General features: G+C 40.6%; 1 protein-coding gene across 3 annotated transcripts in view; it reads left to right on the top strand.

Annotated features, from left to right (window-relative positions):
* Positions 1-3,005: 3,005 nt before the first annotated feature.
* LOC110534222 (eukaryotic initiation factor 4A-I) overlaps positions 3,006-25,396 on the top strand; it is a 40,337-nt gene continuing 17,946 nt past the window's right edge. Inside the window, exons 1-7 of one of the 3 annotated variants that reach the window (XM_090187022.1) lie at positions 3,049-3,255; positions 12,727-12,784; positions 13,037-13,169; positions 13,794-13,933; positions 14,614-14,782; positions 17,109-17,218; positions 21,357-22,395. In XM_090187022.1, coding sequence (XP_090043148.1) covers positions 3,233-3,255; positions 12,727-12,784; positions 13,037-13,169; positions 13,794-13,933; positions 14,614-14,782; positions 17,109-17,218; positions 21,357-21,377 — 654 coding nt within the window. In that variant the 5' untranslated portion in view covers positions 3,049-3,232 and the 3' untranslated portion in view covers positions 21,378-22,395. Of the gene's footprint in view, positions 3,256-12,726; positions 12,785-13,036; positions 13,170-13,793; positions 13,934-14,613; positions 14,783-17,108; positions 17,219-21,356; positions 22,396-25,396 lie in introns of those variants that run through there. The other 2 variants (XM_021618946.3, XR_016483783.1) reach the window with 2 other exon arrangements.

Here is a 25,396-nt window from a genome sequence, read left to right on the forward strand (position 1 = left end):
AAATCCTACAATGTGATTTTCTGGATTTGTTTTCTCATTTTGTCTGTTATAGTTGAAGTGTACCTATGATGAAAATTACAGGCCTCTCTCATCTTTTTAAGTGGGAGAACTTGCACAATTGGTGGCTGATTAAATACTCTTTTGCCCCACTGTACATGTACATATTTTCGCGACTAACCTGTACACCCGCACATTGACTCAGAACCGGTATCCCCTGTATATAGCCTCATTATTGTTATTTTATTGTGCTGCTTAAAAAAATATATATTGAGTTTATTTAGCAAATATTTTCTTATCTCTATTTTCTTAACTGCACTGTTGGTTAAGGGCTTGTAAAGTAAGTATTTCGGGATAAGGTCTAAACCTGTTGTATTTGGCCATGTGACAAAAACATTTGATTTGATTTATAGAGATGGGAGAACCTTCCAGAAGGACAACCATCTCTGCAGCACTCCACCAATCAGGCATTTATGGTAGTGGCCAGACGGAAGCTACTCCTCAGTATAAGGCACATGACAGCCCGCTTGGAATTTGCCAAAAGGCAACTAAAGACTCTCAGACCACCAGAAACAAGATTTTCTAGTCTGATGTAACCAAAATTGAACTCTTTGGCCTGAACTCCAAACATCACATCTGGAGGAAACCTGGTACCATCCCTAAGGTGAAGCATGGTGGTGGCAGCATCATGCTGTGGGGATGTTTTGTCAGTGGCAGGGACTAGGAGACTAGTCAAGATCGAGGCAAAGATCAATGACGCAAAGTACAGAGAGATCCTTGATAAAAACCTGCTCCAGAGCGCCCGGGAGCTCAGACTGGGGTGAAGGTTCACCTTCCAGCAGGACAACAACCCCAAGCACATAGCCAAGATATTACAGGAGTGGCTTCTGGACAACTCTCTGAATGTCATGGACTGGCCCAGCCAGAGCACGGACTTGAAAACCTTCGAACATCTCTGGAGAGACCTGAAAATAGCTGTGCGGCGACGCTCCCCATCCAACCTGACAGAGCTTGAGAGGATCTGCGGAGAAGAATGAGAGAAACTCCCCAAATACAGGTGTGCCAAGCTGTTAGTGTCATACCCACGAATACTCAAGGTTGTAATCGTTGCCAAAGGTGTTTCAACAAAGTACTGAGTAAAGGTTCTTAATACTTAAGTAAAAGTTAAGTCAGTTTTTGTATTTTTAATACATTTGCAAAAATTCTAAAAAACTGTTTTGCTTTGTCATTATGGGATAGTTTGTGTAGATTGATGAGGAGAAAAAAACTATTTATGCCATTTTGAATTCAGACTGTAACGTAACAAAATGTGGAAAAAGTCAAGTCAAAGTCAAGCAGGTTGAGGGACTAACTTACTTCCACTAGCTACTACTAGCATGTCTATAACCAGAAACAAGGTAGGGCTAGCCAACTTTGTTCAGTTGTTGTTGAGTTTGTTCTATTGGCATGCTAACTTCAATATCAGTTATGTATCTTAGCTGCCATTGTAATTTTTATTGTCCTGTCACACTCACGGTATAATTAAGCAATAAGGCCAGAGGAGGTGTGGCATATAGCTAATATACCACAGCCAAGGGCTGTTCTTAAACACGACGCAACCCGGAGTGCCTGGACACAGCCCTTAGCCATGGTATATTGGCCATATATCACAAACCCCCAAAGAGCCTTATTGCTATTATAAACTAGTTACCATCGTAATTAGATAAGTAAAAATAAATATGTTGTCATAGGTGGTTTATACAGTGCCTTGCGAAAGTATTCGGCCCCCTTGAACTTTGCGACCTTTTGCCACATTTCAGGCTTCAAACATAAAGATATAAAACTGTATTTTTTTGTGAAGAATCAACAACAAGTGGGACACAATCGTGAAGTGGAACGACATTTATTGGATATTTCAAACTTTTTTAACAAATCAAAAACTGAAAAATTGGGCGTGCAAAATTATTCAGCCCCCTTAAGTTAATACTTTGTAGCGCCACCTTTTGCTGCGATTACAGCTGTAAGTCGCTTGGGGTATGTCTCTATCAGTTTTGCACATCGAGAGACTGAAATTTTTTCCCATTCCTCCTTGCAAAACAGCTCGAGCTCAGTGAGGTTGGATGGAGAGCATTTGTGAACAGCAGTTTTCAGTTCTTTCCACAGATTCTCGATTGGATTCAGGTCTGGACTTTGACTTGGCCATTCTAACACCTGGATATGTTTATTTTTGAACCATTCCATTGTAGATTTTGCTTTATGTTTTGGATCATTGTCTTGTTGGAAGACAAATCTCTGTGTTCCTTGTTCTTCATGATGCTCTCTGCGCTTTTAACGGACCTCTGAGACTATCACAGTGCAGGTGCATTTATACGGAGACTTGATTACACACAGGTGGATTGTATTTATCATCATTAGTCATTTAGGTCAACATTGGATCATTCAGAGATCCTCACTGAACTTCTGGAAAGAGTTTGCTGCACTGAAAGTAAAGGGGCTGAATAATGAATAACTGGCTGAATAACCACCCAGTTTATAATTATTTATTTGTGCTGCCAACCTGGACAGGAAACACACCTCCTAAACCTAGTAAATGTTCTATTAGGAGCGTGTATATATATATATATATTTTTTTTACAATTACATATATAGTTATTTGTTTTCCGTTATTACATTTCCAATTTTGAAAACAATAAATTAGAAAACAAGTTGTTTTCCGTTTTTCCACTCTCTGTTTTGAGTAGAATTCAAAATAATGAATAGTATTTACGGATCTTTCTGACACATTTTCGGTTTTATTGGTGACTCACTCTTTGATAGTATGCACATCTCTCTCATGGTGTGGCTTTAAAATATTTATTTTATTATTCTGGAGAAAAAAATCTAGCCAGAACATTACTGTTTTCAGCATCTGAATATATTTTACCAGGTTCAGTACTGGCAGCACTGTATTTTGTCATTCACCGGAGCCAAAATGATGTCTACTGCGTCATAATTAAGAACGATTAATTCATTTTTCCTTACGTTTCTTCAATGGTGTTGTTGCAGGGGAGGAACGAAAAGACGCATCCTTTCACTCCTATTATGTTGAAAAAGGCGTAGACCACAAGTTTAATGACGTCTTACATACCCAATAAAATATCACAATGGGTGTGGCCAACATTGAACGATAGTCCCCTTCTGCAATCAAAACTGTACTTTCCAGATCACGTTGTGGTACCTAAAACATTTTTTTGCGGCGTATTCGCCCTTTGTGACAATGTCGGCAGATTATGAAGAGAGGTAAAGAGCCCAGCTATTTTTTTTTATTATAACCAGTAATACTTTGATATGATAACACTGTCAGTCCAGCAATCCCCCCCCCCCCCCCCCCCCCCCGTTATAAAATGCAGCATGCAATTTTATCTAGCTTTGCGTTAGCGATTTCCTTGTGCTGTCGTTTTAGTGCAACGTTAGCAACTGTAAACTAGCTTCTGGTAGTCTGGTTGGAGTTGCTAGCCATGTCTCTAACGCCAAGCCGTTTGCACATTTTATCACGTTATAACGTGTTAACTAGCTAGTTAGCGAATATTGTGCCATGAATTGTAAACACTGATTTGCTGGTCAGCTCGCGAATTGACTGACTTTGAAGGCGAACTGCTAATCAGTTCACTAAAATAGTTAGCTAACGTTAGCTATAATTTGGCAGGCGAACACCAGACAGAGGTTGCGGGGAAATGGTGGCCTGTCTCACCACCAGCGAGCCCCGCAATCGTGCACAAATTATGTTCTGCCCCAGTGAGTGTCTTTAGTCATGTTTAGCTACATTAGCTAACGGACGTTGTCTAACAATCCCAGAACTCGAGATAATTTGCGAGATAATTTTGTGTCTAGCGTTAGCTGGCTAACGTTAACGTTACATTTCTTAGCTACCCCAAATGTTAACGTTATGTGTACGAGCTTGTACAAAATGGAAGGATTTGCTATCGGATAGGGCATTTGATTGACCGTTGCTAGTATTTTGTCTAATTCCAGCTAAATTAGTATGGTTATCCCTGCTGAATGTGTAGTAGTGCCGTTTTGCTAGCTAGCTACTAGTAGTAGGCTAGGCGTTTAATCACGGGGTTTTAATTTCCACTGACGTTAGCGCATAGCCAGCGAACCCCCACCAATTTTGTTATCCACAATGACCACTCGGGCTGTTCTCTTCAAAACCTCTTAACACAATAAACTGTATTTGTATTGGCGTGTTTAAATCGTCTGCATTGGGAAGACGTGATCAAATGTATCAGAAAACACGTTTCCATCCACCGTTTTTATGTGAGTAAAGTCATAAAAAGTGTGATGGAAACAGGAAGTGTTGGTACAATGTTATAAATGTCAACAGACGACCAATATTTTTGTGTCTACAAAATGTATCATGTGACGAATTGCGGTGGAAACGTTTCTTTTCACAATTGTTGTTAGAATAACCATGTGTAGGTACATTTCAGGGGTTATGGTTCTGTCACTGTGTACGGTTACATGCACACCGTGAGATTATTTTGGATAGTCAGATTAATATAATATTTCGATTAAAACGTTTACATGCTTTGCAAGAACGATTTCCCTAATAATCCTATTTACATGGACACGTCTTTTCAGATTTTCATGATGGATGCTGGTGCAAATAAACGTTCTACAACAGTGACCATGCTATTTTTGGGAAGCATATTTGATTGAGTTTAGACATAAAGTTTGTATGTGAAACTACTTCTAACATGCTGTCTAGATGGGGCGTGCGTGCGTGCGCATGTTGAGTTTGTCCACACCAGACGCGATCAGGACACACAGGTTGAAATATCAAAACGAACTCCGAACAAACTATATTAATTTGGAGACAGGTCGAAAAGCATTAAACATTCATGGCAATTTAGCTAGTTTGCTGTTGCTAGCTCATTTGTCCTGGGATATAAACATTGGCATGTTATTTTACCTGAAATGCACCAGGTCCTCTACTCCGACAATTAATCCACAGATAAAAGGGTAAACCAAGTTAGTTTCTAGTAATCTCTCCTCCTTCAGTCTTCTTTGGACTTCATATGGCGGTTGGCAACGAACTTTAATGTGCATTACCACCCAACTGGACTTGAGTGTGGACCTCAGTAAATATTTCAATCACCCATGTGGTTACATGCTCCTAAAAACCAATAAGGAGATGAGAGGGGCAGGATTTGCAGCGCATGAAGCATCACAAATAGAACCAAGTTTCTATTGTAGTGCCTGGCAACGCGGATGCTCGTTGACGCGCGGAGAAATTTAGAAGCAATGATTGAATAACATGTATGTGTACATTTATTTGGAACACTCGCGCACATAACGTGAGCTGTGTGGTCTTCCATCATACATTGGGTGTTTCTCAAAATGCATGTTACTGTGCTACAAGCATGCAAATTGGAGCACTGGAGGGTTGGAGAATGAGTCCAAATCAAAATGGGTGAAACGGAGCATGGAGGGCAGTTCTCGAATGCATACTCCGTTTGTCCCTAATTTGAAGCTTGCATCGTTGCACGCTTCATCGGAAAGTATGCAAAGAATTATGACACAACCGCGTAAAAAACAAGGCAAAATTTCTTGATATCGGTGGTGCCATTATTTGAGCTGAAAGCGAGATAAAATATACTCTGACTAAGGAATGAAACGTTGCCTATTCACATCTCATATGATGCCGGTGGGGCTTACCCCAATTAGTCGAATGGTCATCGATTGGTAGTTTGGCTGTTGGTCGACTGAGATTGTTTTAGTTGAGCTGTAACAAATATATGTATCTATGTATATGTATGTACAGTGGGGAAAAAAAGTATTTAGTCAGCCACCATTGTGCAAGTTCTCTCACTTAAAAAGATGAGATAGGCCTGTCATTTTCATCATAGGTACACTTCAACTATGACAGACAAAATGAGAAAAAAAATCCAGAAAATCACATTGTAGGATTTTTTATGAATTTATTTGCAAATTATGGTGGAAAATAAGTATTTGGTCAATAACAAAACTTTATCTCAATAATTTGTTATATACCCTTTGTTGGCAATGACAGAGGTCAAACGTATTGCAGATTCAGTCTTCCCAGCCTGGTACAGGCCTCTCTCATCTTTTTAAGTGGGAGAACTTGCACAATTGGTGGCTGACTAACTACTTTTTTGCCCCACTGTATATATACATATCCATATATGTATGTATATATATATATATATATATATATATATATATCCATATATGTATGTATGTATGTATATATATATATATATATATTGCGACCTTTTGCCACATTTCAGGCTTCAAACATAAAGATATAAAACTGTATTTTTTTGTGAAGAATCAACAACAAGTGGGACACAATCATGAAGTGGAACGACATTTATTGGATATTTCAAACTTTTTTAACAAATCAAAAACTGAAATATTGGGCGTGCAAAATTATTCAGCCCCTTTACTTTCAGTGCAGCAAACTCTCTCCAGAAGTTCAGTGATGATCTCTGAATGATCCAATGTTGACCTAAATGACTAATGATGATAATACAATCCACCTGTGTGTAATCAAGTCTCCGTATAAATGCACCTGCACTGTGATAGTCTCAGAGGTCCGTTAAAAGCGCAGAGAGCATCATGAAGAACAAGGAACACACCAGGCAGGTCCGAGATACTGTTGTGAAGAAGTTTAAAGCCGGATTTGGATACAAAAAGATTTCCCAAGCTTTAAACATCCCAAGGAGCACTGTGCAAGCGATAATATTGAAATGGAAGGAGTATCAGACCACTGCAAATCTACCAAGACCTGGCCGTCCCTCTAAACTTTCAGCTCATACAAGAAGAAGACTGATCAGAGATGCAGCCAAGAGGCCCATGATCACTCTGGATGAACTGCAGAGATCTACAGCTGAGGTGGGAGACTCTGTCCATAGGACAACAATCAGTCGTATATTGCACAAATCTGGCCTTTATGGAAGAGTGGCAAGAAGAAAGCCATTTCTTAAAGATATCCATAAAAAGTGTTGTTTAAAGTTTGCCACAAGCCACCTGGGAGACACACCAAACATGTGGAAGAAGGTGCTCTGGTCAGATGAAACCAAAATTGAACTTTTTGGCAACAATGCAAAACGTTATGTTTGGCGTAAAAGCAACACAGCTGAACACACCATCCATGGTGGTGGCAACATCATGGTTTGGGCCTGCTTTTCTTCAGCAGGGACAGGGAAGATGGTTAAAATTGATGGGAAGATGGATGGAGCCAAATACAGGACCATTCTGGAAGAAAACCTGATGGAGTCTGCAAAAGACCTGAGACTGGGACGGAGATTTGTCTTACAACAAGACAATGATCCAAAACATAAAGCAAAATCTACAATGGAATGGTTCAAAAATAAACATATCCAGGTGTTAGAATGGCCAAGTCAAAGTCCAGACCTGAATCCAATCGAGAATCTGTGGAAAGAACTGAAAACTGCTGTTCACAAATGCTCTCCATCCAACCTCACTGAGCTCGAGCTGTTTTGCAAGGAGGAATGGGAAAAAATTTCAGTCTCTCGATGTGCAAAACTGATAGAGACATACCCCAAGCGACTTACAGCTGTAATCGCAGGAAAAGGTGGCGCTACAAAGTATTAACTTAAGGGGGCTGAATAATTTTGCACGCCCAATTTTTCAGTTTTTGATTTGTTAAAAAAGTTTGAAATATCCAATAAATGTCGTTCCACTTCACGATTGTGTCCCACTTGTTGTTGATTCTTCACAAAAAAATACAGTTTTATATCTTTATGTTTGAAGCCTGAAATGTGGCAAAAGGTCGCAAAGTTCAAGGGGGCCGAATACTTTCGCAAGGCACTGTATGTGACTTTTTATATGAATTTTTCCCTCATCAATCTACACATACCCCATAATGACAAAATTAAAACAGGTTAAGAAATTGTAGCCAATTTATTTTAAAAAACTGATATCAAATTTTACATAAGTATTCAGAACCTTTACTCAGTACTTTGTTGAACCACCTTTGGCATCGATTACAGCCTCGAGTCTTCTTGGGCATGATGCTACAAGCTTGGCACACCTGTATTTGGGAAGTTTCTCCCATTCTTCTCTGCAGATCCTCTCAAGCTCTGTCAGGTTGAATGGGGAGGGTTGCTGCACAGCTATTTTCAGGTCTCTCCAGAGATGTTTGATCGTGTTCAAGTCCGGGCTGGGCCACTCAAGGATATTCAGAGACTTGTCCCGAAGCCATTCCCGCATTGCCTTGGCTGTGTGCTTAAGGTTGTTGGTGAACCTTTGCTCCAGTCTGAGGTCCTGTCTCTGTACTTCGCTCTGTTCGTTGTTCCCTTGATCCTGACTAGTCTCCCAGTCCCTGCCGCTCAAAAACATCCCCACAGCATGATGCTGCCATCACCATAGTGATGGTGCCAGGTTTCCTCCAGATGTGACACTTGGCTTTCAGGCCAACGAGTACAATCTTGGTTTCTTCAGACCAGAGAATCCTTAACTTTTTTCATATTTTGTTACGTTACAGCCTTATTCAAAAATGAATTACATAATATTTCCTCATCAATTTATACACAATACCTCAAAATGACAAAGTGAAAACAGGTTTTTAGATTTTTTTGCACATTTTTAATTAAATAAAAATTAAATAAAAATTGAAATACCTTATTTAAGTACCTATGCTATGATACTCAAAATTGAGGCCGGTGCATCCTGTTTCCATTGATCATTCTCTTTTCTTTTTTTTTTACCCCTTTTTCTCCCCAATTTCGTGGTATCCAATTGTTGTAGTAGCTACTATCTTGTCTCATCGCTACAACTCCCGTATGGGCTCGGGAGAGACGAAGGTTGAAAGTCATGCGTCCTCCGATACACAACCCAACCAGCCGCACTGCTTCTTAACACAGCGCGCATCCAACCCGGAAGCCAGCCGCACCAATGTGTCGGAGGCTACACCGTGCACCTGGCAACCTTGGCTAGCGCGCACTGCGCCCGGCCCGCCACAGGAGTCGCTGGTGCACGATGAGACATGGACATCCCTACCTCCCTAACCCGGACGACGCTAGGCCAATTGTGCGTCACCCCACAGACCTACCGGTCGCGGCCGTTTACGACAGAGCCTGGGCGCGAACCCAGGGACTCTGATGGCACAGTACAGTCACGGAGAGATCTGTATATTGGCCTTTCGGGCCAACGGAGCTCTTAAAGGGACATTGGTGTCTTAGAAGGACAGTGGCATACTTTGTATTGTGTTCGCCCATAAAATTTTAAATTCATTCAAGGTTTATAAAAAATATGACCACTCAATATAACATTAGGTTAGAAAAACAATAATCCAAACCCCATGTCTCTACCATTTATGGTTAAAAAGTTAGAATATTTACAATGAGAATACTTTACAATTGTTTTGCGAATAATAATAATAATAATAAGGATGTTTCCAATGAGGTAAATGCAGATAGACAAGCCTCCTTTTCCAGCCTGCCGGTAGGCCTATGTATTTATAGCCCTTATTTTGCGTCATCACGCAACGCCTTGTATCTGATGGAAACACACTTCTGGTGGGGAAATACAAAAAAAAGGTCATGCACATTTTCTGAGGTTCTATCTGGACCTCGACACATTTCTCATAAATAATTGTTAAATTAAATACTGATGAAGCAACCCTTTTTTTCAATGTAGACATACAGCACAGCTTGGAAGGTCCCAGACAGTGCCCCATACTTGTCCAATCGCGTGCGTTACTTAAATCACTTCACGAAACTCAGCCAATCAAAGCAAATGTTTACAATGACTCTTCACAGTGGAGACTGATGTTAGGAGACTGATGTTGTCATAGAGAGAGACCGCAAGAGAAGCAAAGGCGGAAGCGAGAGGAGAAATTATAGAATGGCGTACGCAAAAGTCAGGAAAGTCGATACAGAAAATGGAGCTTTCAAAGAGGAGTGGACAGACAAATATGCCTTTATCCTTCCCGCAGCGAGTGTCCAACCACTCTGCCTGATATGTTCAGCGACTGTGATTCTAATAAAAAGTGCCAACGTGAAGCGCCACTATGAGACAAAGCACGATCTTTTGAGCAAAAATATCCACAGCAGTCTGAGTTGAGGGTACGCAAAATAAACAAACTCAAAGCCCAGTATGATCGGTCCACCAGAGTCCTCTCCCATGCATTCACTGCCCAACAACGTGCAAGTGAATGTTAACTAAAAATAGCTTGGATTTTGGGTCAACACCAAAATCCGTTTTAATGATGGGGGAGTGGCGACGGAGTGCACGAATGCTGTTGCTGAAACTTTACGAGCTGTGTGAAAAAATCAAGAAAATCCCAATGTCGTGTACAACAACAGCAAGAAAGAGTGAAATACAAGCAGAGGATGTATTAACACAGCATGATGAAGCTATTCGGAGTGCACCACGCAGAGCATTAGCTGTTGATGAATCTACTGATGTGAGTGATAAGGCCCAGCTTCTGGTGTATGTTAGATTTTACCACACAAAGAAGACAAAATTCTGCGAAGACCTGTTAGGTGTAACACCACTCGAGACACATACAAGAGGAAAGGACATATCCATGGCCATAAAGGACATGCAGAGAAAGAGGGGAATAGATCTAAAACAAGTATTCTCTATCACCTCAGATGGGGCCCCTACCATGATAGGAAGAGAGAGGGGAGCTGTGGCACGGCCGAAAGAGGAAAACCCTGACCTCACAGCAATCTGTCGGAAGAGTATGCTGAAGTGATGAATACAATGATGAAACTAACATTAACATTAACTAACATTAACTTCCTCAGGGCATCCCCATCTCATCAGCATCGCCTGCTGAGAGAATTCATGAAAGAAGTTGAGGCAAATGCAAAGACCTACTGCTGCACAACAACGTAAGATGGCTCAGTAAAGGCAGGGTGTTGAAACGCTTTTGGTCCATTCGAAAGGAAATAACAGCTTTCCTAGTACAGCTCAAGAGTCAGAAGGCAACACAGTTTTCACTTTTTTTGCAAGACGAGCAAAATGGATATGGTTGCTTTTTTGGTAAACACCACGTCACACTTTAATGAGCTCAACAGGGCTAGAACAATTCAGTTTGTGATTTGATGACATCTGTCCTCTCCTTCCAGAAGGAACTGAAATTGTTCAATGAAGATCTTCAAGAAGACTGTGCACACTTCTCAAAAGTGCAGAAACAGATTCAGGGTGAGAGAGATGCTTCTCCTCATGTTGACTTCATAGATAAAGCTGATTGGAAACTTCAGCAATCGCTTTGACAGCTTCAGCCTTAGATAGCATTTCCTTCTAATTGAGAATCCATTCATCATCACAGATGTCAGGGGATTTTCAAAGGAGGTGACACAGACCTTCAAGTGGGCACATGTTGGATCTCTACAGATGGAACTGATTGATCTGCAAGCAAATGTTGCACTAAGAGAGCACTTTCAACTAACTGATCATGACGCTTTCTGGCTGCAGGCTGTGTCTGAGACTGTTCTCCCTGGTCTAACCAAAGTAGCACTACACACCTTGACCATGTTTGGCACCACATACAGTTGTGAGTCTTCTATCTCCACTATGAACATCATTAACAATAAGTACCGTTCTAGACTCACCAATGAGCACCTACATACAGTATGTGCATGACAATGGCAACTGACTCCATTCCAGCCAAGGTTCAAATGACTGGCAGGGCAAGCAAAAGCCTATTTCTCTCACTAAAGAAGAGAGGTGGGAGAGAGTTGTAAAGATACATATTAAACCTGTGGCTTCTTATTTGTTCAAAAATCAAAGCACTGTTTTCAGAAACAGGCACTTTAAAAAAAAATGTTTTTGTGAAGATGCGGCCTTGTTTTGCTTGAAGTGAAAACATTTGTGATAGGCCTACTTTTATTTATGATTACGCTGCATATTTGTTTTACCTGTTTAAAGTGTCTACATTGAAAATGTGCAATAAATATTGTTGAATTGTTATTGAAATGTAGTACTTTGTTTATTAGCTATACATATACAAGAACTACATATGCCCCCAAAACATAGCGCACGTTAGACATTTTAATGGTTTGGACCTGTTGTGAATCACTGGACCTCTTTGAATTCTGATTGTGCACGCACCACTGCTTTATGTAATGACAAGATCCGTCTTATCTGTGCCCTAACAATGGGAGTCGTTGGGGGAAAGTCAGGCGGAAGGAGGCGAGATCAGGCATGAACATTCTAGCCAATGAGAGGGCAGATAACGCTTGTGCACAACAGACAACTACGATATAAAATATTTTTTCTCAAAGTTGCGGAGATGCCATGTGCGTCCACTTACATCAGTACGTTCATAACAAACTAAACATTACGAAACTTATATTAGATCAAATAAGCCTCACTTAGCAAATTAGTAATAAAAAATATTGTTGACCATATCTGACACTCGTAGACCTCCATAAAAAATAAAATCCCCAATTGGTCTGCGTATCGCTGTATTTTCACATTGACAGATTGATGGGAGTGGAGCTTCTTGCTTCATCTCGTCCTCAGAATGTATCACGCAAGTTAGGTGTGTGCCCCAGCTTTTGCATTGCTGTTTGTCAGCAACGATATGCAAGTTTATTGAACATGGCTGCCTCAATGCAATCATTGTAATGAGCCAATCACATTCTGGCAGACCCCTTATAGATTTTTGGTCAGAAATGTTTTTTTATCCCCCAATATATCATTATATTTAGCAAATGTATGCAAAATGACATGTATCCTAAAGTATCAACATTTAACGTTTTCCTACAGAGACCTCTCCAACAGAGACAATGGCCCAGAGGGCATGGAGCCAGATGGCATCATTGAGGTAAGTGTTTGTGTGTGTGTGTGTGTGTCAAGCTACACTTTGTTAAATGTTGGATAAAGGACATGTTGCATTGTTAAATATCGAATGGCATGTTGTCTAATGGAATGGAAGAAAAGATGCATGTATCTCACACTTGTTTTTTTTTGTCTCCGCTGGCAAAAAAAACAGTACTGGGGTTTGTGTATAAGAAGTACAGTACTGGGGTGCTATTTATACTGACCGTGCTCTACAATCATTTTTTTCTCTCCACAGAGTAACTGGAATGAGATCGTGGACAGCTTCGATGAGATGGCCCTGCGTGAGACTCTCCTGAGAGGAATCTATGCCTATGGTTTTGAGAAACCGTCTGCCATTCAGCAGAGGGCCATCCTCCCTTGTATCAAGGGTAAGTACAAGCTTCCTAAAGTATAAACTCACACACACAGGATATAACCTCTGCATGTTGTTTATTTTGTTCACGTTTCAGTCAGACCTTTTTCAAGATGGGTATAAGCTAAGGTTCCAAAATGCCTATTAATGTGTTGATTCTTGAACATTGCTTCTTGCTTCAAGATGATCTAGCCTAAATTGTCGCTGACTGAAGTTGCATGAGCATCTATACTTACTTACTTAAAAATTGTATTTAAAAAAACATTTAACCTTTATTTAATTACTTAATCGTCTTAATTCCTGTGTCGAACATAAGGTTTTCTTGAGAGATCATACTATACTGGCTTTTATTTATTCCAGAGTATCTTACCGGTGAGGTTTGGAGACCTTCTCAATCTTGCCTTTCATTTTTTATTATTTTCATGCAAGTTAATGATTAAGCGGACACATTTCCTAAGCTTCAAAACAGAGTGACCCAAATGCCTTTAAAGCGTATCCTTGGTCTTAGCAACTAGGAACCAAATGGGATGAAACGGGTAGGGACCTACCTGAATTTGTCCAATAAGAAACACTTGTTTTTGTTTTCTGTTACAAAATGTTTTGCTACGGTGTGAACAAATTAATTTTAATTTCCCACCAGGTTATGATGTCATTGCGCAGGCCCAGTCAGGCACAGGGAAGACTGCCACGTTCGCCATCTCCATCCTCCAGCAGATTGATATCGAGCTGAAGGGCACCCAGGCCTTGGTCCTCGCTCCCACCCGAGAGCTGGCTCAGCAGGCAGGTTGCACAAACATTAAATTGGCCTAAAAACAGTTAACTGTGAATGCAACTCCTGCACCCTTTACACAGTCGCACCGATGCTGTACCATGGTGCCTCTGGTATTTTAATATGACATGGTCCTTTCCAGTACGGTTCTAGCAACTATGGTGGACCAGACCAGCACGGTAAAGCGTGGCTCGGCTCTGCTCCATAGTGTGACTCAAACCATGTACTATATTGTACCATCTCTGTCTCTGGGAATGAAAGTGTCTTTGAGTGGCACTGAGTGTTATATCTGACAAGGGGAAACGGACAATGCCATATTCATCCCAGCCGACTCGGTGCTGGTTCATGCTAAGAGCACAAACTCATAACTGAGTTGCAAAAATCTGATTCCTTATGAAGATTGTTGCTTGCCAAATTAATACAAATTTGTATGAAAAAGCTAAAAGTATCTTGACCATGGAATTACCTCGACTAAGAACATATGGAATAGAATTGTAATGTGGGTCTTCGTGAGTATTGTGTGCATGTAAATGTAGTAAAATGTGTGCCAGAGGGGGAGCTTTCTCTTGCCACTGTGCTTCTGCTTGCTCTCTGGGGTCTTGGCTGTGTTACTCTAAAAGCACTTTGTGACAACTGCGGATTTGAAAAAGGGTTTTAATAAATTGTATTGACTCCCTCTCCTCTTCAATAGATCCAGAAGGTGATCCTGGCCCTCGGTGACTACATGGGAGCCTCCTGCCATGCCTGTATTGGCGGCACAAACGTCCGTAACGAGGTGACAAAGCTCCAGGCTGAGGCTCCGAACATAGTGGTTGGAACGCCAGGACGCGTGTTTGACATGTTGAACCGCAAGTTCCTCTGTGAGTAATGTCCTCAGGGTCTTTGTTTACTTTTGTGTTATTCTGCATTAATTATCTTTTTTTTGTAACCAGATTTGTATAGATATCTTCTTGCGACTAGGGGGCGATATTTACATTTTTGGATGAAAAACGTTCCCGTTTTAAACAAGATATTTTGTCACGAAAAGATGCTCGACTATGCATATAATTGACAGCTTTGGATAGAAAACACTCTGACGTTTCCAAAACTGCAAAGATATTGTCTGTGAGTGCAACAGAACTGATGTTACAGGCAAAACCCAGATAAAAATCCAATCAGGAAGTGCCGCATTTTTTGAAACCGCCTCATGCCAATGACTCCTTATATGGCTGTGAATGAGCTACGAATTAGCTTACGTTTTCTGCGTATTCCCCAGGTGTCTACAGCATTGTGACGTCTTTTTACGCATTTCCGTTGAAGAATAGCCGTAAGGGACCATATTTTCATGAATAGGAAAAGTTTCTAGGGGTATTTATGTCCGCTGCGTTATGCTAATTCGTTTGAGGCTATGATTACACTCCCGGATCCGGGATTGCTAGTCGCAAAAGGATAACAATAGATTGGAATTGGATTTGTTTCCCAAAGAACAGAATCAGAACAGCAAACGAAAGTGATTTATACTGTTCCGGAACAGAACGGTTATTTTAAAAGCATGGGTACTGGTTAACCCTGTAGGTCTAAGCCCTTAGATCGCAATATCTACTATGCTAACATATGAAATTGTTTTAAGATAATCATAAAATTTATAATTTAGCCATTTGATTTGGAATTTTAGGACCTCTGTACGTATAGAAAATATATATTTGATGAAACATTGAATTTAGACTTTACTGCTATAACCCATAGAAACACTTTGAATAACACCATTCATAAATGGCAAAACACAAAGTAAAAAAATTAATAATAAAAACACGGTTTTGAAGTGTTTTTTTAACCTTTTGGCACATTTTACCCCCTAATGCACTTTTTGCAATTTTTACAGCCCGGTACTGGCGTAGAGCAGAACAACCGACACCTTCTTGTTTGTGAGAGTCCCCTTTTGATATTGGTGGCATATTAGTTTGTAGCTCCAACGGTTCAGTCTGGACAGTCAGTTTTTTGAGAAGACCTCTTCGAAATGAGGACATCCGCGACAGAGTTCAGACAACTGCCGTAAAGCTTGTGGATATCATTGACCCAAACAACAGAGACTGTCGTGTTCGTGGGAATCTCCACTTTCGTTATTGGGGACATATTAGGTTTTACAGTTGTGAAGCACGGGTGCATCAATTGACTCCAGTTTTTTTTAAATAATGTTATTTTACGTTCTCAGGCATTTTTTTCAGTCCCCCAAAAAAACGCAACAAAGTGCCTATGCAAAGCCCACACTTTGCCACTCAGAAATGTATTCCCGTGTCTGCCTGCCTGCCCGCCAGCTGAAAATCTTTTCCAGCGTGTGTGCGTGTAGACAACCTGCCCCTACCCCTCCAAAGCATAGTCTCGTAGCCTATTAACGTTTCAAGCGTGATTCAGAAACGAGGTGAGAGATTTTTAATTTGAGAATAGATTAACCTATTCAATGCTAGTTAAGGATACTATCGTTTTCATGTTTCACATTGGATTTATAAACTACAAAAAGGTAAGACTTGTTTTAAATTAAAATTCTGGTGCTACTCTGCACACACATGCTTGCTTGCTAGCTAGCTGGTCCAACGTTAAGCCAACTCTGAAGTTCAAAGACATTCAAAATTCCTTCATAGAAGCTGCTCCTGCGTTAGTATAATTGTATAAATGCTTGTCACAACAACAACATCCACAGCACTTCAAGCCTCTTCCTCCACCCTCTCTCGCTCTCTCCCCACCCACAACATTTCTGGCACATCTCGCACCCTACACTCATCTGTCCAATGCATGTAAATAGCTTGCCTGCTCCATAGCAATTAAGCTGCTCTATCCCCACTGATTGGTAAGGTAATGTAATGGCAAACTAAATGTTTAAAAAAATTGATATTTCACAAGTTTAAAAAGGAACTGAAAGGAACGATATAAACATACTTTTTTTGCGTTCGAACCGGTTCAGATCTTTATTTTACTGGTTGGAACAGTGGAACGGAACGAACAAAATAATTGTTCTGTCCAGAACGAAACGATTGGAAAATAATCTTAATTCTAACCCCTGGAGATAACATAACTGTTTGTCATACTTTTCTCAAGTTGTTGTTTACATCAGTATGTTTTATTAAATTATTTGTTTACTGAATGGAGTATTGGGATTGGACTATTTTGTGTTCAAGTTGTCTGAACTAAGTGCTCATCTTCCCCCTACAGCTGCTAAGTACATCAAGATGTTTGTCCTGGACGAGGCTGATGAGATGTTGAGCCGGGGTTTCAAGGACCAGATCTATGAGATTTTCCAGAAGCTCGGCACCAGCACACAGGTAAGAGGACCACACGCACAAGTAAGGGCACAGACTGTCAAACAGTCCGTTAGAAAGCTATGATCATGACAAAATTGCGCCGACAGACACGGTCACCCTGTTATTTCTTATATTTCTTATATTATTTGCACAGAATGTTTGTAGTATTATTTCCTACAGCCGAAAATAACTTTTGGACATTCGATCGGTGGCCACTTCTCTGACCTGGATCCTTCCCGAGGCAGCCCCATTCATCCTTGGTGTTACACCAAACCGTTGACATTGGAGGAGAGGGAGAAGTGGGGTTCTAATCAGGCTCAGTCGGCGAGAAAATCATCCATTGCTTCAGAGTATATTACTTGCTAACGAGCTCAGGGCGAGGATCTTCTTTCAGTGAGACATAAGGGACTGTAACATACTCAGTTTTACAGAATCATGGCTGTATGGATTTATTGTCTCCATACAGCCAGCGGGGTTCTCTGTTCATTGCGAGGACAGGAAGAAATAACCATTTGGTAAAAACAAAGGTGGAGGGGTATGTCTCATGATTTAACAACTCATGGTGTGATTGTGGTAACGTACACCAACTCAAGGCCTTTTGTTCTCCCGATCTGGTATACCTGACCATTAAATGCCAACCACATTACCTTCAGAGAGAAATTTATTGGTTTATTTGGTTATTTGGTTCACTGTCATGCATATTCCCCCAAGCAATGGCTCTCAAGGAACTACACCGGACTTTGTGCAAACTAGAAACCGCATATCCCGAGGCCACATTTATCGTAGCTGTTGACTTTAATAAAGGAAATCTGAGGTAAATGTTTCCAAAATTCTACCAGTACATCTCCTGTGCTACACGTGGAGAGAACAAGGCCTTCCTCCGCCCTCCCTTTGGCAAATCAGATCACACCTCCATCCTGCACTTCCCCACCTATAGACAGGAACTTATGCATGAAGCACCTGTGGTAAGGGCTGTTCAATGTTGGTCTGACCAATCGGAATCTATGCTTCAAGACTGTTTTGATTACTCGGACTGGGAAATGTTTCCGGTTCCCCTCTGGGAATAGTATTGACGTATACACTGACTTGGTGACTGGATTCATCAGGAAGTGCATAGAGTATGTTGTTCCTACTTTGACGATTAGCAATTATCCAAACCAAAAACCTTGGATAGATGGCAGCAATCGCAAAACTGAAAGCGTGAACCACCACATTTAACCACGACATGGTGACTGGGAACATCTATGACCTCCGTAAGGCAAAATTATAATACAGGGACAAAGTGGAGTTGTAATCTAACGGCTCAGACACTAGATGCATGTGTCAGGGACTCCAGACAGATAATCACAGATTATAATGGGAAAGCCAACCACATCGCGAACACCGATGCCTCACTCCTGGGCAAGCTAAACACCTTTTCTTTGCCCATTTTGAGGAAAACAAGCAAATTGGGCTAACAAGGACTGTGTGCTCCCTATATCTGTGGCCAATGTGAGTAAGGCCTTCAAGTGTGTTAAATGATAAGAAAAAGTCATACAATTCCAGGTGAACTTACAATGCAGTATAATGGTCCTGTTACGTTTGTTTGACCGCTAGGGCCAGGCAATGAAGTTATATACTGAACAAAAATATAAATGCAACACGTAAAGTGTTGGTCCCATGAGCTGAAATAAAAGATCCCTGAAACGTTCCATATGCACAAAAAGCTTATTTCGCTCAAATTTTGTGCACAAATGTGTTTAGATCCCTGTTCGTGAGCATTTCTCCTGTGTGAAGATAATCCATCCACTTGATGGGTGTGGCATATCAAGAAGCTGATTAAACAGCATGATCATTACACAGGTCAATATCCAGCAACTTCGCACAGCTATTGAAGATGAGTGGGACAGCATTCCATAGGCCACAATCAACAGCTTGATTAACTCTGTGACGGAGATGTGGTACAGTACCAGTCAAAAGCTTGGACACACCTACTCATTCCAGGGTTTTTCTTTATTTGTACTATTTTCTACATTGTAGAGTAATAATGAAGACATCAAAACTATGAAGTAACACATGGCATAGTGTACAGTAGTAACCAAAAAAGTGTTAAACAAATCCAAATATATTTTCTATTTGAGATTCTTCAAAGTAGCCACCCTCTGCCTTGATGACAGCTTTGCACACTCTTGGCATTCTCTCAACCAGCTTCACCTGGAATGCTTTTCCAAAAATCTTGAAGGAGTTCCCACATGTGCTGAGCACCTGTTGGCTGCTTTTCCTTCACTCTGCGGTCCAACTCATCCCAAACCACCTCAATTGGGTTGAGGTCGGGTGATTGTGGAGGCCAGATCATCTGATGCAGCACTCCATCACTCTCCTTCTTGGTGAAATAGCCCTTACACAGTCTGGAGGTGTGTTTTGGATCATTGTCCTGTTGAAAAACAAATCATAGTCCCACTAAGCTCAATCCAGATGGGATTGCGTATTATTTCATAGTTTTGATGTCTTCACTATCATTCTACAATGTAGAAAATAAAAACCATGGAATATGTAGGTGTGTCCAAACTTTTGACTGGTACTGTATATGTGACCAACAGAGGCATATCTTTATTTCCAGTCATGTGAAATCCTTTGATTAGGGCCTAATGAATTAATTCCAATTGACTGAGTTCCTTATATGAACTGTAACTTAGTAAACTCCTTGAAATTGTTGCATGTTGGTTTATATTTTTGTTCACTATAAATATAAATGTCTTTGTGTTTAATAAACAAAGTTATTTTTTAGCAGAGTGTTTGATTATTTGATTGACAGTTCTGGTTGCCTATCGATGGACTTTAGTCCCTCTTCAGTGGGCATTCCTTTACAGGCAAGTAAAATGTCCATTCATATCACCAAAGCAGGTTCCATGTCGGCATTTAAAAACTGTAGTGTAGCCTACCCTAACAGACAGATAAACAAACAACACGTTTCAGCCGAGGCTGAAACGTGTAATCAATACAGGCTACAGGTAGCCTACTGTAATTTAATATGAGGCAAAACCGAAGACTGGCCTGAAGACATCGGTTCCATGAATAGACTAGGACAGTGGTCACCAACTTTTTCTGAGTCAAGATCACTTTCGCAGTCAAAAAGCAAGCTGATATCTACTGCTCAGATTTTTTTTTTTTTACATTAACCTCACACAAACAGGTTAGTAGGAATAAGGTTTGGGCAGTAGGTCTAATACATTATCACAGCATATTGGCTATATGATTGGCCTGCCAATATTGTTAATCAGACCATATTACATTTCAAAACTCGAGCTTTGATAACAAAATAGATCAGTTGGTTTAGCACTTGTGAGGCACTGTGGAGCATGAATTGAAATAATTAGCTTTTTATTTTATTTTACTGGACTGATGGTACCTGCATCTGATGGTCAACGAGGTCAAATCACAACGTCAGTGGTCTTCAGGTCGAAAAGTCAAGAGTTTCCGACTTGGAATTCCGACTTGGATGACCGTTCAAAACTATTTTTCCCAACTGCCTCTCACAGTCCCTGCTCTCTCATTCCTTTCCTCTGGTGAGACTGACCAGAGAGAGGGGACACCGTCTTCCACCTGATGGCAAAACTTGAGTCACACCGCATCTGCCTCATGCAGAAATTCATGTTGTTCCTATGACCAAAGAAAGTTAAATATTCCTTAATATTAAAATTTGACACGACGAGCTGCTAATAATAATAAAACGCAGGGCTATCGATACTTGGCTAGTCATTCATTGCAGCCCGAGCGAGTACGGAGAAGCGTGTTTTGTAATAGTGTTGAATAAAAACAGTGACCATGCTGATTATAAACTTAAACATGAACTCACTCAGCTCTTTGCTGTATTCGTTGACAGTCTCTCTGTGGTCATGATTTTAAAATATATTAAATCTTACGTAGGCTAGTAGCCTATTAAACTTGGCTGTGGCCAGGGTCATGGAAGCTCTGTAGCCACGGTGATTTGAGCAATCGGATTGGGCAGCGCAGTAGGTGCACTCGATTTAGTCACAGAATTGCCGGTCCGCCAGGTATTTTGTCTCATGGGAACGCTTTGCTTTGCAGGACTTTTGAATCAAGTGCACCTACTGGCAACAGCTCAACATTATTTAAATAAAGGAGTGCAAGCCTTTATTGTTCGTTGGCTTTTCTACAGAAATATTTGGTGATCGACTAGGAATGCCTTGAAGATCGACGATCGACCGGTTGGCGACCACTGGATTAGGATATTCTAAATGCAACAGACTGAAGACTGAACACACACTTGCATCCTTAGCAATGAGACAGAGCAAGTAGAGCAGGCAGGCCAGCTTGAGGAAGAGAGAGGCAGAAGCTTGCTCTTATGTTTTGGTAATCTGCATCTCGCAATGTCTTGTCTTGCATGACTTCCAAATTCACCAAGTAGCCTAAAGTTCGCCTCTTCCTCTTTAGTTTTATTTGAGTTGCACAACTTCCCCAGGCCTTCACAACCTATTGGCTGTATCTCGGAAAATGTTTCGTGATAAATGAACAGTGATTTTAATTAAGTGGGGGGGGGCGGGGGACAAAGAAATGTGTTTAAACATTCCCACCCTTAGTTTCGGTACTAGTTCATTTTTGTTTATTTAAGAAAATACAAAGTGTTGGTATTCCTGATTCCATACAGTATATGATCATGTAATATAATGCCTCATGAGAGCACAATAAGGAATACCAGCACTTTGTATTTTCTTAAATAAAACACACGATTACGCAAACAACAACACTAAAATAAAGCGCTATATCCATGTGAAATCAATATGTAAACATGTTTCAGACATTGTATAGGTTTATGCTATGTTTTGTTACAAAGAGAAAAAGATGCATACTTGTGTGACTCAAAGGGCATGTCTGTAGTACGCTATTTCTCATTTCCCACTCCAGGCTAATGTGATGGGCTTGTCACTGTTAAGTAGCCTTCTGTAGCCTTGCGGGTCTATCCATCTGTAGTAAGCTTGTAGTGGCCAACTCATTGACAACTTCGGCTTTAGCTTGCTCATTGCTTATGCCTTCAGAAAGTATTCACACCTCTTGACTTTTCCACATTTTGTTACAGCCTGAATTTAAAATGGATTACGTTTAGATTTTGTGTGACTGATCTACACACAATACCCCACAATGTCAGTGGAATAATGCTTTTAGAATGAGTTACAAATGAATAAAAAATGAAAAACTGAGTCAAGTATTCAACTTGTTTTTATGGCGAGCATAAATAATTTAGTAGTACAAATGTGCTTAACAAGTCAGATAGTTGCATGGACTAACTCTGTGTGCAATAATGGTGTATAACATAATTTTGTAATGACTACCCATCTCTGTACCCCACACATACAATCATCTGTAAGGTTCCTTTGTCAGGCGTGTGCGTACTTGTGCTGAAGTCAGGTGCAGGAGAGCAGAGAATTGTGAACAGGCGCACACTTTATTTCGGCAGGAGAGAATATACCGACGGACGCAGCTGCGTCCAAAAACCTCCAGCCGACAAGGCAAAGTGTAAAACGTGCAAAAACAGTCACAACCGTCAAATGTATACAAACAGGCTTCGTGAAATAACACGAGGGAAAACGCACGCAAGCCTAGTGCGTAAAAAAACACGTATCACAAAAACAATCTTACGCAAAGACACGAGGGGGAACAGCGGAATAAATACATGTAGATTGATTGGGGACTGAAAACCAGGTGTGCAGGGAACAAGACAAAACAAATGGATACATGAAAAATGGAGCGGCGATGGCTAGAAAGCCGGTGACGTCGACCGCCGAACGCCGCCCGAACAAGGGGAGGAGCCGACATCAGCGGAAGTCGTGACACCCTCTGTCGAGCATAGAATTTTAAGCGCAGATTCAACGACAAAGACCAGGCTGGTTTTCCAATACCTCGCAAAGAAGGGCACCTATTGGTAGACGGGTAGACATTGAATATCCCTTTGAGCATGGTGAAGTTATTAATTACACTTAGGATGGTTTATTAATATGCCCTGTTGCTACAAAGATCTACAGGGATCCTGTTGATGGAGTGTAAGGAAACTGCCCAGGGATTTTACCATGAGGCCAATGGGGAGTTAAATGTCTGTGATAGAAAACTGAGGATGGATCAACATTTATAGTTACTCCACAATACTAACATAAATTAGAGTGAGAAGGAGGAAGCCTGTACAGAAGAAAAATATTCCAAAACATGCATCATGTTTGCAACAAGGCACTAAAGTAATGCTGCAAAGGAATTGGCAAAGAAATTAACTTTTTGTGCATAATGTTTGGGGCAAATCCAATACATCACTGAGTTACCACTCTTTATATTTTTAAGCATGGGGGTGGCTGCATCGTGTTATGGGTATGCTTGTAATCGGCAAGGACTAGAGTTTATTTTGGGTGGGGGGTGGGGGTAAAGAGAAAAGGAATGGAGCTAAGCACAGGCATATTCTTAGAGGTAAACCTGGTTCAGTCTGCTTTTCAAATAAACAAATAATGAAAGAATAGCATTGCCAGTTTGAATTTTGTAAAGTTAGTGTGGGAGAGGTGGAAAAAGTATTATCGATCAATAATGGCAAACCTCCTGGCATTGACAACTTAGATGGAAAGCTACTGAGGATTGTAGCTGACTCAATAGCCACTCCTATCTGTCATATTTTTAATCTGAACCTAGAGGAAAGTCTTTGTCCTCAGGCCTGGAGGGAAGCCAAAGTCATTCCAATACCCAAGAGTGGTAAAGCGGCCTTTACTGGTTCTAACAGCAGACCTATAAGCTTGCTGCCAGCTCTTAGCAAACTGTTGGAGAAAATAGTGTTTGACCAAATACAATGCTATTTCTCTGTAAACAAATTAACAACAGACTTTCGGTATGCTTATAGAGAAGGGCACTCAACATGTACTGTACTGACACAAATGATGGATGATTGGATGAAAGAAATTTATAATAAGAAGATTGTGGGAGCTGTACTGTTAGATTTCAGTGCAGCCTTTGATATTATTGACCATAACCTGTTGTTGAAAAAACATATGTGTTATGGCTTTTCAACCTCAGCTCTGAATCCATGATATGGCAATCTATCTAATAGAACTCAAAGGGTTTTCTTTAATGGAAGCTTCTGTAATGTCAAACATGTAAAGTGTGGTGTACCGCAGTGCAGCTCTCTAGGCCCTCTACTCTTTTCTATTTTTACGAATGACCTGGCACTGGCATTAAACAAAGCATGTGTGTCCATGTATGCTGATGATTCAACCATATACGCATCAGCAACCACAACTAATGAAGTCACTGAAACCCTTAATAACCTCTTGTTAAATATTGCGCAACATTTCAACGTCCTGCTACTCATGCCAGGAATATAGTATATGCATATTAGTATGTGTTGGATAGAAAACACTCTGAATTTTCTAAAACTGGTTAAATCATGTCTGTGACTATAACAGAACGTGAACAGCAAGCAAAATCCCAAGAAAAACCTGGTCACACAAAAAAAAAAGTATTCATCCGCCAGTCTCTGAATTGTCTATGGCAAGAGAAAATAGATAGCGACCACACAATGTCGCCAGTACTGGCAATTCTGTTGGAATTAATCCTTGGTGGAATGAGAAATAGGCACTTCCTGTCGTCCAGTACACAGGAAGAGGCTTATGGGAGAGAGGCAATGGACCATGATTTCAAGAGTAGCTGCTATTGAATACAGATCGCCCCGTGATCAATTTGATCGATTATTAACGTTTACAAATACCTAAAGTTGGGTTATAAAAGTAGTTTGAAGTGTTTTGTCAAAGTTTATAGGCAACTTTTTTAATTTAAAAAAATTACGTTGCGTTTTGGAAAGCTGTTTTTTCCTGGATCAGACGGGCTATATAAATTGACATTTTGGGTATACATGGACGGATTTAATCGGAAAAAGACCCAATTGTGATGTTTATGGGACATATAGGAGTGCCAACAAAGAAGCTCGTCAAAGGTAATGAATGTTTTATATTTTATTTCTGCGTTTTGTGTAGCGCCGGCTACGCTAATTATTTTGTTTTACGTCCCCTTCAGGTATTTCGGGGGGTTGCATGCTATCAGATAATAGCTTCTCATGCTTTCTAACATGTATTGACTCAGGCGGTTGAATACTTATCTAATCAAAATATTGTTTTACTTTACAATTTTTCTTCCACTTTGACAATATTTTGTGTAGATCATTGACAAAAAAAT

The sequence above is a fragment of the Oncorhynchus mykiss genome, chromosome 10 (assembly GCF_057628025.1).
Source record: "Oncorhynchus mykiss isolate SJ-2025 chromosome 10, ASM5762802v1, whole genome shotgun sequence".
Classification (NCBI taxonomy): domain Eukaryota; kingdom Metazoa; phylum Chordata; class Actinopteri; order Salmoniformes; family Salmonidae; genus Oncorhynchus; species Oncorhynchus mykiss.